Source organism: Crocuta crocuta, unplaced genomic scaffold, assembly GCF_008692635.1.
Source record: "Crocuta crocuta isolate KB4526 unplaced genomic scaffold, BGI_CrCroc_1.0 scaffold130, whole genome shotgun sequence".
NCBI lineage: Eukaryota > Metazoa > Chordata > Mammalia > Carnivora > Hyaenidae > Crocuta > Crocuta crocuta.
The window spans coordinates 7,762,812-7,775,215 of NW_027527920.1; the positions used below are offsets into that span (position 1 = coordinate 7,762,812).

Below are 12,404 nucleotides of genomic sequence, written 5' to 3' on the forward strand. Positions count from 1 at the left end.
TTTTATGCCCTTTGACTTGGTAATCTTACTTTAAGGATTACGTCCCAAGAAAAATGATGAGAAAGAAAAAAAAAAAAAGAGCAATGTTTATAAAAATGTTTGAGGTAGCATTTTTTTTAGACTCCTGAAAAATTAAACAGCCCGAGGCTCCACAACTGAGGAAGACTTAAACAAACCAGAGTACATCAATACACAATCAACTACCATAACTACTAAGAAGTAGCTATGTCAATACACAGAAATAATTTTAAGTGAAAGAAACAGAATAGAAAATAGCATGGGCACACTGTGAGTATAGTTATGCAAGAATAATAAACAAGATTTATGAGGATTTTATGAGATCATAAAGTGATGAAAATAGCTAATGTTTAATGTTTATCGAATTTATGTTTTCGGCAAAGGTTACAGAAACTGTTTCATGAGCATGATTTTTTGACCCATGGGTCAGAGATGTATAGAACTCAAGAAGCCGCTTCCCCGCTGCTCTGTGCAAGTCTCTGGTTGAAGGATTAGGACAGGCAGCAGAGCCCAGTAGGTCTGTAACTAGGCGGCCTCGCAGCTGCTGGGGATGGATATGTACTGACAATACGATACTGACATGCCATTTTTAAGCACAGTTGGAAAATGTAAAACTTTAAGGGCCATGAGGCTCTAGGAAATGAACTGTGCATTCGAAACTGACTTCGGTCTGGTCCAAACACAGAATAGAGATGAGTGAGAGTCTTCTAGTATCTGTGGCTTTAGTGAGTGGTTACCCAGCACAGAGATTTTTCTTCTTCATGACCAAACAAACAACGGACAAATGCAAAAAGAAACTGTACAGAACGTCTTTCACCAGACCAAAGGACTTGGGGAAACCTGACCTGAGCTTCGGAGAAAGGGACCACGGAAATACTGTTTTCCACCAAGATGGTCGCGATTTCCCCTTCCAGATCCCCGATTCTTCCTAACACACGTACAAAATGTCCATTTGGATACACGGATGTGGACTCCCAGGAGTCAATACGCACAACCACCCTGAAGTCCTGCACGAGAAAGGGAAAAAAACCCATTAGCCCAGCACCGGGAATTAAGTGGGTCAATTAGAAGCACCAAACGAAGGAGATAAACAGCACCCAGCTCCAAAAAGAGTGGCCGATTTAACTGTGGGTTTTGGGTTTTGTTTTGGTTCTTCCTGTTTTACTAAACTGCCAGATGGTTATGTAAATGCTTGGCCCAACGCTTTGGAGGGAGGCAATACCTCTCTACATCAAATAAGTAGGCTGGAAATTTTATTCTGTTAAAGAAAGCCAATTGTGGGGTACCTGGGTGGCTGAGAAAAGCATCTGACTCTTGGTTTTGGCTCAGGTCATGATCTCACGGTTCGTAGGATCAAGACCCACATTGGGCTCTGCACTGGCAGTTTGGAGCCTGCTTGGGATTCTCTCTCTGCCTCTCTGCAGGTCTCACATAGGTGCTCTCTCAAAATAAATAAACAAACTTAAAAGAAAAAAAAAAGAAAGCCAATTGTAACACATTCTAGTTAACATTCACAACACAAAGGAAAACCTCATTGTGCACAGTACAATTTCAAAACAAAAAATTTTGCAAGCATGGGAGATACATTCTACTTCCTTTGAAATTACTTTATAATTTTTTTAAATGTTTTAATTATTTTTGAGAGAGAGAGATAGAGACAGCATGAGCAGGGGAGGGTCAGATAGAGAAGGAGTCACAGAATCTGAAGACAGACTCCAGGCTCTGAGCTAGCTGTCAGCACAGAGCCAGATGTGGGGCTCGAACCCACAAACTGTGAGATCATGACCTGAGCCGAAGTCGGACACTAACCGACTGAGCCACCCGGGCGCCCCATGAAATTGCTTTGTAATTTTTAAAGACAGCTTTTGGTGGGAAAGGAGGTGTCAGTGTGAACTGAACCACACCGCTCCCAAATTCCAGCAAACCTGTGGATCTGGAAAGCAATGGTTGTGCCTGGCTACAGCAAGCCTGCAGGAGGCTTCAAAAAATGAAGAAGGGACCATAACGACCTGCTTGCTGACTGGGGACGTCCTGCTTCAGTGTCTCATTTACAAACTGTACAACATCAGGCAAATATCAAGCTGGCCGATGTCTATACGCTTCACCAGAGTACAGGTTAATTTCTAACTTTCTTGTGTAGGTCTTCTCCCCAGTGTTATTCTTTTATGGGTAATCGATTCGGTGAAGTACCACTATATCATCCCTACAGGGCAGGGTGATCGTATTTCTATATCACTTGCTGGAAGAAAGCTTGTTAGTGTTGGCAAAGCATATCTATTGAAAGTTTCTGTGTTGGACAGCTGGATAATGTATGTACTCGGTAGCTGTCCTTTCTAGGACAGTTTCTTTCTGGCCTTCATTTATTAACCAAGGACTACTTAATAGATGGTTCTATATATTTAGAAATAAAAAAAAGAAAAACACCAGGATCTTGAAATGCCAGATGCCATCAATAATTTATCCCTTCTTATGCAAAGGAATTAACAGTGTTTCTGGGGTAGCTCAAAGGCTAGCAGACACAGAAGCTGGGGAACAGCGGAAGCACAATGTCAGCTACCTGGAGGGCCTCTGCTTGCTGAGTGCTAATTCGGATCTTGGGAATTCTGTAGTCCCAAGGTGTGACTAGGATTTTCTGAGCGTTTTTGCCCTGAGACTGGACCTCTTCTTTGGACGGAAATGTCACCACGTAATCCCGCCAGTTCTTCTGAAGGATGCCCACCACTCTGCCTTTGGGAAAACAAAACAAAAGAAGGCTGTAGCTGGTGAGATGTTCCCTATCTGGAGGCTGACTAGCTCGGCAGTGAGGAAGAGAACAGAAACACAATGACCCGTTTGTATCATGCGCACACCCACACAAGCTGAAAGATGCTTAAACATTCGCCTTAAGATGCTAATTTTTTGAAAGATAATTTTTTTTAAATAATATCATCAGTATGCCCTTCCTACTGTGGGGTCCGATGTGACATTTAGAATCCATTAGTCCCACCTTCTCTTTTGCCCTTCCCTTATCAACCATATCAAACATGCAGGGTTTAGGTATGTTGGGAAAAGCCAATAATGTTCACTTTTTTCAACTCCTGCCCTCTCCTGTGCATTTTCACTGCCTTTCCTGCATTCTCCCACCAGCCAAGATCATTTGGGCTAAACTTATATGCAGGAAAGTATTCTAATCATAAGCCTGATACATAGCACTTTCAATCATCATGGACCACGGCCAAGAAAAAACAAATTTTAATAGTTAAAAGTGCTATCTTTCCACAAATGTTTATTAAGCCCCTACCAGGTATGAGGCCCTGTTCTAGCTGCAGGGAATGTAGCAGCATTAGAACAAAGTCCTGGGTTTTCTACAGTGGATGCTCTAGTCTGGGTCTCTGTGGGGGTGGGAAACAGACAATAAGAAGTAAATACAGCGAAGGGAGCGATGTTTGCTCAGAAAGATCCAAAGTAAGGTAAGGTGACCAAGAGTGGTCAGCTATTAAATAAAGTCACATCTGAGCAGAGACTTGAAGTGAGGGAGGTTGGCATGGGGAGGTTTGGGGAAAGTTCGTTTCCAGTGGCGCAAAGGACAAACTGGTCCATGCAGCCGCAGAGTGATGATGAGGACAGTGCCACAAGGTAGCCCAAGCTGGCAGGACCCTGTAGGCCACGGTAAGGCCTCTGAATTTCATTCTGAGAGAAGCAGGAAGCAGCCACTGGAGAGCTTTGAGCAAAGACTTTTTAAAAAAGATCCTTGTGGGGGCGCCTGGGTGGTTCAGTCAGGTAAGTGTCTGACTTCAGCTCAGGTTGTGATTCTCATGGTTTGTGGGTTCAGGCCCTGTGTTGAGCACTGCGCTGACACCTCAGAGCCTGGAGCCCGCTTTGGATTCTGTGTCTGTCTCTCTCTCTGTCCCTACCCGTCTCGCACTCTCTCTCTCAAAAATAAACATTAAAAAGCAAACAAACAAGGAAATACATGAAAGGACCCCTGTGGCTGGCTCCCATTTGGAGAAAAGGCCATTTGGGAGCCAGGGTCGGGGCAGGAGACCAGTGAGGAGGTGGGGTAGTCGCATCCATGGTTTCTAGCAGACCAGTTAGGGGAGAAGGGGTGGCATCTGGGAGAAGCTGCCAGGACTTGCTGATGTGTGTAATCCCAGGACCTCTGGGTTGACCAAGTGTAGAATGAACCTGCCATTTACGGAGACAGGAACAGTCAGGGAGAAGCAGGTTTGGGGGCGGAAATCAGGGGTTTGTTACTAGGCAAGGTAAGTGTGAGATGCCCACTGGATACCAGGGAAGATGCCAAACAGACAATACTGGAGGCTGAGAAGGGCGTCTGGGCTGTGCTGGAGAAACAAAGCCAGAGGAGTGAAGGAGGTCCCCAGGGAGAGGGGGCGGATGGGGATTCAGAGAGGACCCCGGTGTATCCAAGAGGTCCGTAAGACAGAGAAGCTCTAGCAAAAGGATTGAGAAGGAGCGGCCAGCAGGAGTGGAGAACCCAGAAGCCAAAGATCTGTTGGCCAAATGCTGCTGATGGTTACGGGTGCTGAGGGATGTTGGCAGTGAGGTCACCGGTGACAAGAGGTCAGGGGTTTCTTTGGGGGGTGGGGACGCCTGAGTGTAGCTGCTTCAGGAGAGAATGGGTGAAGAGGAAGCAGAGAGAAGGCAGGACTAAGGGTTTCATGGAGTCTCACCATAAACTGAAGCAGAGAAAAGGGTGGTACTGGAAGGGATGAGGAATTTGAGAGGATTTTTGGTTTTGTTCTGTTCTAAGAGACAGCACAGCATATTTGGATGCTGGAGAATAAATCTGCGGAGAGGGGCAACTGACATTGGGGGAAAAGAAACTACATTGTACCGTAATAACTGTAGTAAGTCTGGCACGATAAATGTTCCGCAGGAAGAGTGGATAACTGGGACACCAGCCGGTGGGCTCACCTGTGGGCATGGGCTCACTCGGGGGGTCTCCCGAGGCCTTGTCATCACTGTCATTCTCACACAGAGCGGCGGTTCTTCCTTTCCATTCGGTTTTAGGGAGCAGCTCCACGACTACCACGTCTCCGTGAATCGAGCGGTTACGAGCCTTCATGCCGTGGACTAGGACGTCACTGACTAAACCTGTGTTTGGGCAGGAATGCAGAAACCTGGGCAAGCCACGCCCATGAGGCCTTTCCAACACCGAAGCCACTGTGCCATTTTACAGCACATGCTTTGCTAAGGGCTTGCTCTGGCCATCTGTTAAGGTGGGTGACAGTCCCATGCATGAGACTACATAAGCCCAGGCTTGACTTCTGTCACACAGCCTAGGGGGCCATGAAGTCAGGGAGGGGTCGGCAGGCAGAGGAGCCATGGCTACCGCCGAACTCTCAGCATAAGCCAGAGAAAGGCAGGATTTCTCATTTGCCTTCAACCCAGCCATGCCCCTTTGACTACCAGGGTGCTTTTCACCCGGCCACTGAAGACCTAAAACTACACTCTGTTATGACACAACTTATTTACACACCTTTTTCCTTTTTATCATTTTAAAAAATTATTCCAAGGGTGCCTGGATGGCTTAGTCGGTTGAGCATCTGACTTTTAACTTTGGCTCTGGCCATGATCTATCTCATAGTTCATGAGTTCAAGCCCCGCGTTGGGCTCTGTGCTGACAGCGCGGAGCCTGCCTGGGATTCTCTCTCCTTCTCTCTGTCCCTTCCCCTGCTCATTCTGTTTCTCTCAAAATAAACACTCTTAAAAAAAAAAAATCTGTAAAACAAAATAAAAATTATTCCAATAAGGCAGCACAGGGAAGGGTCTTAAAATCACAGTCCAACTGTCTCAGCAAAAGATTCAGCCCCACCACTTCCCGGGTATGTGATCTTGGGCAAGTTACATTGCTTCTCTGTGTTACAGTTTCTTCACTTGCAGCTTTGTGTAGCCTCGCCAATAACAGGTGCAAAGCAGTGTCTGTATCAAGAGCTTAGAACAGCACCTGATGTAGAGTGAGCACTCAGTAAAACTTAGCTATTCTCGTTTTTTAAAACTGACTACAATAAAATTAGAAACTATAGATAAAACACGAGGAGACAGGCAAAACACACCCAGAGCAGGGATATCTAACGTGGGAGACGGGATGTGAAAGTTTCACCCTTCCTTTCTTCGTCGTGCAATACCAGAACAGAGACACAGTACGGCAGTTTATGTAAGGCGTATACTGAACCTGAATCTTTGCAGCTGGCTCCTTGAAGTCGAACAAAAGCTTCTATCTGTGCCCTGTGTTTGTTGACATTCAGGACACCCTAAAATCATAATAAAAGTCAACTGAAAAATTTCCTTCCTGCCTGCTTTACCCCCAAAGGTACAGTTTTCAAAAAGCATATGAAAGTATCCCCAAAATATGGGGTGTCCAGGTGGCTCAGTCGGTTAGTTAAGTGTCGGACTCTGGGCTTTGGCTCAGGTCATGGTCTCACGTTTTGTGAGTTCAAGCCACATGCATTGGGTTCCGTGCTGACAGTACAGAGCCTGCTTGGGATTCTCTCTCTCTCTCTGTCTCTCTCTCTGTCTCTCTCTCTGCCCTTCCCCTGCTCGCTCTGTCTCTCTCAAAATGAATATGTAAATTTAAAGAAAATACCCCAAATATTTTTTTAAGGTCTGTGATCCCTTCCTTTAGGAAAAATATTTGTCACCAAGGTTTCTTTTCTCTAGAAAACACACCATCACTCTGAACTATTCTTGGCTATACCTATACCGGGTGTTGGAGGTGCCATGATCTATTTTACCTAAGTGATGAGTGGACTTGAAAAAAATCTTCTTCCTCAAAATATCCTCCCTGGAATGCCATAAGCTTTACTATCAAGTTGGAAGCATAAGCCACTCTAGTTATACTTATTTAAAACACTAGGGGCACCTGGGTGGCTCAGGTAGTTAAGCGTCCAACTCTTGAGTCTTGCTCAGGTCAGGATCTCAGGGTATGAGACTGAACCCCAAGCAGGGCTCTGTGCTGGGTGTGGAGACTGCTTAGGATTCTCTCCCTCTCCCCACCACCCCACTCTCGTTTCTCTCTCTCTCTCTCTCCCCCCCTTCCCCTGCCCTGCTCAAGCACACACACTCTCTCTCAAAAGGGGAAAAAAAAAAAGAAACCCACAACTTTAGGGAGGGACTTCAGTATGCTATTCTCAAACTTTGGCCTGCATAAAAACTGTTAAAAATGTAAAATCCATGATGGAACAATTTTGTATCCTGATAGTGCTGGTGGATACACAAATCTACCAATGTGATAACACTGCATAAACACACACACACACACACACGCATGTAAAAGTGCTGAAATCTGAATAATAATTTTATCAGATTCCTTCTCAAGACAGCTTAACAGCTTCTGGGGTCTGTGTCCTGTAAGACCACAAATATTGCAAAGGGGTGAAGAAGCCAAATGTCACCAATTTCACAATTGTGTCCAATCTCCAGACCTTGATTCCAAAAGATATTCTCTTTCCCAGAGACTGGAGGTGTTTATAAGCCTGCTTGTGTGATGCTCAATACATAAACCAATTAAGAAGATTATAGAGTAGCACCAAACCAGACGGCAAGGTGTCCCTGGGAAGAATGACCGCCAACCGTCCTCAACAATGACAGCCCTGGCTTACCCATGCCCATTTTATTTACAGCCTCTGAAATTAAAGGCCTGTGGCAGGCCATAAAGGAGAGAAGAAAACAAGCTGGCTCGTCCCAACGCCGATGCCTCATGACCACCCTCACCTGGATGTAGCGTCCGGATTTAATGCCGGCTTCCAACACTTCCAGGGGAAGATGTTCTGCGTACTCCTTCCCGTGGCTCTCCTGACTCTCATTCTCTCTTTCCCGTCGAGACTGAAGGATGGAGTCACAAAGCTCGTGGGCGGCCTTTAAATCAGGCCAGAAATTGTCCAGGTAATTCTGCATTTAATGAAGGCAGAAGAGAAACATGGTCAGGAGATAATGTTCTCCCTTTCGGTGGTATTACAAGCAGTCCCGGATGGGAACTGCTGGCGTGTGGTTTTGAAGAGGTGGTAAAGGAGCACTACCTTCCCGGAGCCTCATGTTACTGATTAGTTTTCTATCATCTCATCAATCCCTGAAGCCTCACCAAACGACCCTAGGGAAGCCCTACCTACCACGGAATGCTTACTCTGCACTTTTGAATGTCTTCTCTCTGTGCATACACACGTGGCCTTCTGCGTATCTTTTTTGTAAATTTTTTAATGTTTATTTACTTTTGAGAGAGAGGGGGAGAGAGATAGAGTGTGAGTGGGAGAGGGGCAGAGAGAGAAAGGGAGACACAGAATCCGAAGCAGACTCCAGGCTCTGAGCTGTCAGCACAGAGCCCGATGTGGGGCTTGAACTCACCAACCGTGAGATCATGAGAACATGACCTGAGCTGAAGTTTGATGCTTAAACGACTGAGCCACCCAGGGGCCCCTGCCTTCTGGCTATCTTTATGTGTATCTCATTGCTGCAGACAACAGCCTATAGCGAATACAGAGAAGAAGCTCTTATGTGTGCATTCTTGTCTTGTTTTTTTCATTCTGAAAACATTTGAAATTTATAAGAAACTTCAATAAGCACGTAAAAACGGCAAGGTGTAAAGTGCATTTGGAAACATCTCCTTTCCCCCAACCCACTGGCTACATCAAATGAGCAGAGAGGGGCAAAGTCAAGATGTTTCTATTCTTCTGAGGCTTCCTCCTCGTAAGCTCCCGGACTATGGAGTCTGCCTTGGTGACCATCCACAGATGTAATAACACTCTTCACGTAGATGTTGCTATTAGTGTGATGACCTGGTACGAAACTTAACTTTGAAACAAGTGGTCATGTTCCCCGCCCCCCTCATGTAGACTATTACTGAGTGTCACTGTACCTCTTGGTGTAAGTCTGTCAGAGTGGATACCACCCGCTAGAGAATGGTGTGCTGATGCAATACACTCCCTCGAATGGTCGGCTTTCACTAAATAAAATCAAATTTACATGTTTTTAAGTCTAAGGTAGAGTCTAGCACATTTACTTTTTTCACATTAAAAAGAAAATGTAGGGCGCCTGGATGGTTCAGTCAGTTGAGCATCTGATTTTGCCTCAGGTCATATCTCACGGTTTGAGAGTCCAAGACCCACATCAGGCTCTGTGCTGACAACTCAGAGCCTGGAGCCTACTTTGGATTCTGTCTCTGTCTCTCTCGCTCGCTCGCTTGCTCTCTCTGCCACTCCCCAGCTCGTGCTCTGTCTGTCTCTCTCTCAAAAATAAATAAACATTAAAAAAATTAAAAAAAAAAAGAAAATACATTATACTTAAGGTCAATGCTAATATTTCTCCCATGGACTTCAGGGTCCTATTTAAATCACTTCCTTTCCTTCCCCAGTCTTTCAAGAAGTTCTGTCTGTGCTAATATCAGTACTCCAAGTCTATGGTCACTTATCACTTATCTCTGCCTAGTTCCTGCCGCCTCAAACTGCCTCTCCACGAGGATTTATGGTCTTCATTCTTCCCAGCCAACTTCATGTCCCCACAGAAAATTCTGGCCTTCTCCTCTGGCCTCCCTTTTTTTCTTGCCATCATCCGCCTCTATGAAGCCCTCGGTCACACAGTTTGCTTAGGAGACGCTATACACAATAAACGGTACTATAGTACTGGACTACGAAGAAAAGTAATTTTAACAAAAAGTAGAAAAATGTAATTTTAGGCAACTGTCCTCTGCGGGAACAAGACATGATGTATTGCAACAGAAAAAACAAGTGACACTGCCATTAATATCCAGCGCCCCCGGAACTCTCTGGCACGCCAGCACACTTTCTTACAGCAGGGCCAAGAAAATTCTATTGGCAAATCTTTAGCAATACATGCACCTGGGAACTCTTAGAGAATCTACAATTCAAAATCCAACTTGATTTTCTGTAAACTGACAGGGGTAATGGAGGGCCTCATTTGAGGCTCCGAATCAAAAACCGCTATCAACCACTGGCACTTGATTGGCCAGCTGGGCAGAGAGAAGAGACCAGTAATCTACTGAGAGATGAACAGCCGCCCCACTTTCCCCAAAGGTGCCCCAGAAAGAGGAGAACGGTGTCGCTAACAGAGCCCAATGAAATGATCACCAATGATGCCGCTCCCACCTGTGATCTGTACGCCAAGCTGATGTGACAGCCTTCTCATAAATGATATCACATCTCGCCCTCTCCTGTATTCCTGCCGAACCCCATGCACATTCACAAGTAGGGAAGAGCGAGGAGCAGCAGCAAAACAAGACTGGCCTTTATGGTTTTTTGTTTTTTTGTTTTTATTTATTTCTAGGAGAGAGAGAGAGACAGCGTGAGCAGGGGAGGGTCAGAGAGAGAGGGAGTCACAGACTGAAACAGGCTCCAGGCTCTGAGCTGGCAGTCAGCACAGAGCCCGACGCGGGGCTCGAACCCACGAACCGCGAGATCATGACCTGAGCGAAAGTCGGAAGCTTAACCGACTAAGCCACCCAGGCGCCCCAAGACTGGCCTTTAAAACTGTATCGTGTACCCAGGAGCGCCTGGGTGGCTCAGTTGGTTAAGTGTCAGACTCTCAGTTTTGGCTCAGGTGACGATCTCGCGGTTCGTGGGTTCAAGCCCCACAACGGGCTCTGTGCTGACAGCATGGAGTCTGCTTGGGATTCCCTCTCTCCCTGTCTCTCTCTGGCCCTCCCCGACTTGTACTACTCTCTCTCTCAAAATCAATAAATAAACTTAAAAAACAAAAAAGATTGAAACTGTGTCATGTGTGTACTCGGAAAAACAATGTGGGAGGCAGCTGAGCACGGTGGTTAAGAACTCTGGACTCAGAATGCCCGGGGTTCCTTCACTTTCTACCTGTGTGACCTTGGGTGAATTACTTAGCTTTTCTGTGCTCTAGTTTCCTCAGTAAAACATGGACAACAGTATCTACCTCATGGTGTAAGAGTTCAATGAAACAACGTACTTAGAATATTGCCTGGCATAGATAAATGTTGGCTATTGCTATTAGGTGGGACCACGTAAAACTGCCATTTTGTAGGTCAAAAATAACGGTATTGGCAGTTTTATAATATCCAACCTATCCTCACCATCATCATTACTAATATTGTTATTGCTATAACTGTACGCGTGGGTTCACTGTCAACAGGGTCTTCCTGGGCTGAACTCTCAGCTGCTATGGGTCTTACAGTCACAGGAGGTTTACCCAAATTTGCTAAAGTCAAGACTACCTGGCTGGGGGGCACCTGGCTGGCTCAGTCGGTTAAGCGTCCGACTTTAGCTCAGGTAATGATCTCGCGGTTGGTGAGTTCGAGTCCCGCGTCAGGCTCTGTGCTGACAGCTCGGAGCCTGGAGCCTGCTTCACATTCTGTGTCTCCTCCCCCTTTCCCTACCCATCCCTGGCTCAAGCTCTGTCTCTCTCTGTCCCAAAAATAAATAAACATAAAAAATAATCTTTATAATAAAAGATTACTTGGTTGGGGAGAGAAAGACATGGAACTCGTTGGCTGAAGTCTTCCTTCACTCTTCATGTTCCCTCTTCTGTATGGCCACAAGGATCGAGAGCATTATGCGCGCCACTGAGGAAATGAACACACACAGACACACTGACGGACACATCCGATGGAAATACCTTGAAAGAAATCACAAACACTCCTTCGGTTTCACTTCCATACTGCTGAATAGCCTCTTCATCCTCTGTCACCATAAGGATTGGCATCCTATCCTGGCAGTGGTGGTAGTACCAAACGGCTGCATTGTATATGCTCCTAGAAAAGCAGGGGGCACATGAGTCCTCCCAAGGCCGACAAATACAGGCTACCGTTCAAAGCTTCACACCCGCCTTGTGATCTGCTGTCCTGCCATTAATGAGGATGACCGCTGATGGCTCAACAAGTATTCCCGGATGCCTATTTTAAGGATGCCCCGGGTTGGGTAGTCTGGGGAATACAAACACGAATCAGAGAGCACCTGACAATCTCTTCTTCCCTGAGACATCCAACCACCAGGGTAACCTCTTTCATTTCTTGATAGGACCTAGAAACCATGAGGCTTTGCCATCCTTTAATAACTTGTGGCTGGAAAGCTGCGACCATAGCACCATAGAGATGACAAGGCTGGGCTACATGAGGTTTCAAAGATGGAGAGACAAGTCTGGCTAAGAGAAAAACTAGGCTGCATCTAGCTCAAGGTCACAGTCCAATAAGGTCTGCTATGGAGGCACACGAAATGTCTGGAAATCTTCCTGAAAAGAATCGGAACTGGAAAACATGGCCTGGGTCTGGAGACGGGTGTCTCCAGTGGATTATGTTTCCAGTGAAGTGTGTAAACTTGGATGGTCAGTTTTGTAGGCATCTGTTTCCCTTTCTGGAAATTACAACACTACCTAAGGTCCCTTTAGTTTTAGATTAAAAAAAAAATTCAGCC

At 45.8% G+C, this 12,404-nt stretch overlaps 1 protein-coding gene across 5 annotated transcripts in view; it reads right to left on the reverse strand.

The window, feature by feature from the left end:
- DIS3L (DIS3 like exosome 3'-5' exoribonuclease) overlaps positions 1 to 12,404 on the reverse strand; it is a 51,436-nt gene that overhangs the window by 26,930 nt on the left and 12,102 nt on the right. For 3 of the 5 annotated variants that reach the window (XM_077746866.1, XM_077746872.1, XM_077746879.1), the window contains exons 3-8: positions 11,611 to 11,746; positions 7,732 to 7,908; positions 6,194 to 6,272; positions 4,933 to 5,112; positions 2,576 to 2,745; positions 864 to 1,025 (exon numbers count right to left, since the gene is read on the reverse strand). In XM_077746866.1, coding sequence (XP_077602992.1) covers positions 864 to 1,025; positions 2,576 to 2,745; positions 4,933 to 5,112; positions 6,194 to 6,272; positions 7,732 to 7,908; positions 11,611 to 11,746 — 904 coding nt within the window. Of the gene's footprint in view, positions 1 to 863; positions 1,026 to 2,575; positions 2,746 to 4,932; positions 5,113 to 6,193; positions 6,273 to 7,731; positions 7,909 to 11,610; positions 11,747 to 12,404 lie in introns of those variants that run through there. The other 2 variants (XM_077746886.1, XM_077746892.1) reach the window with 2 other exon arrangements.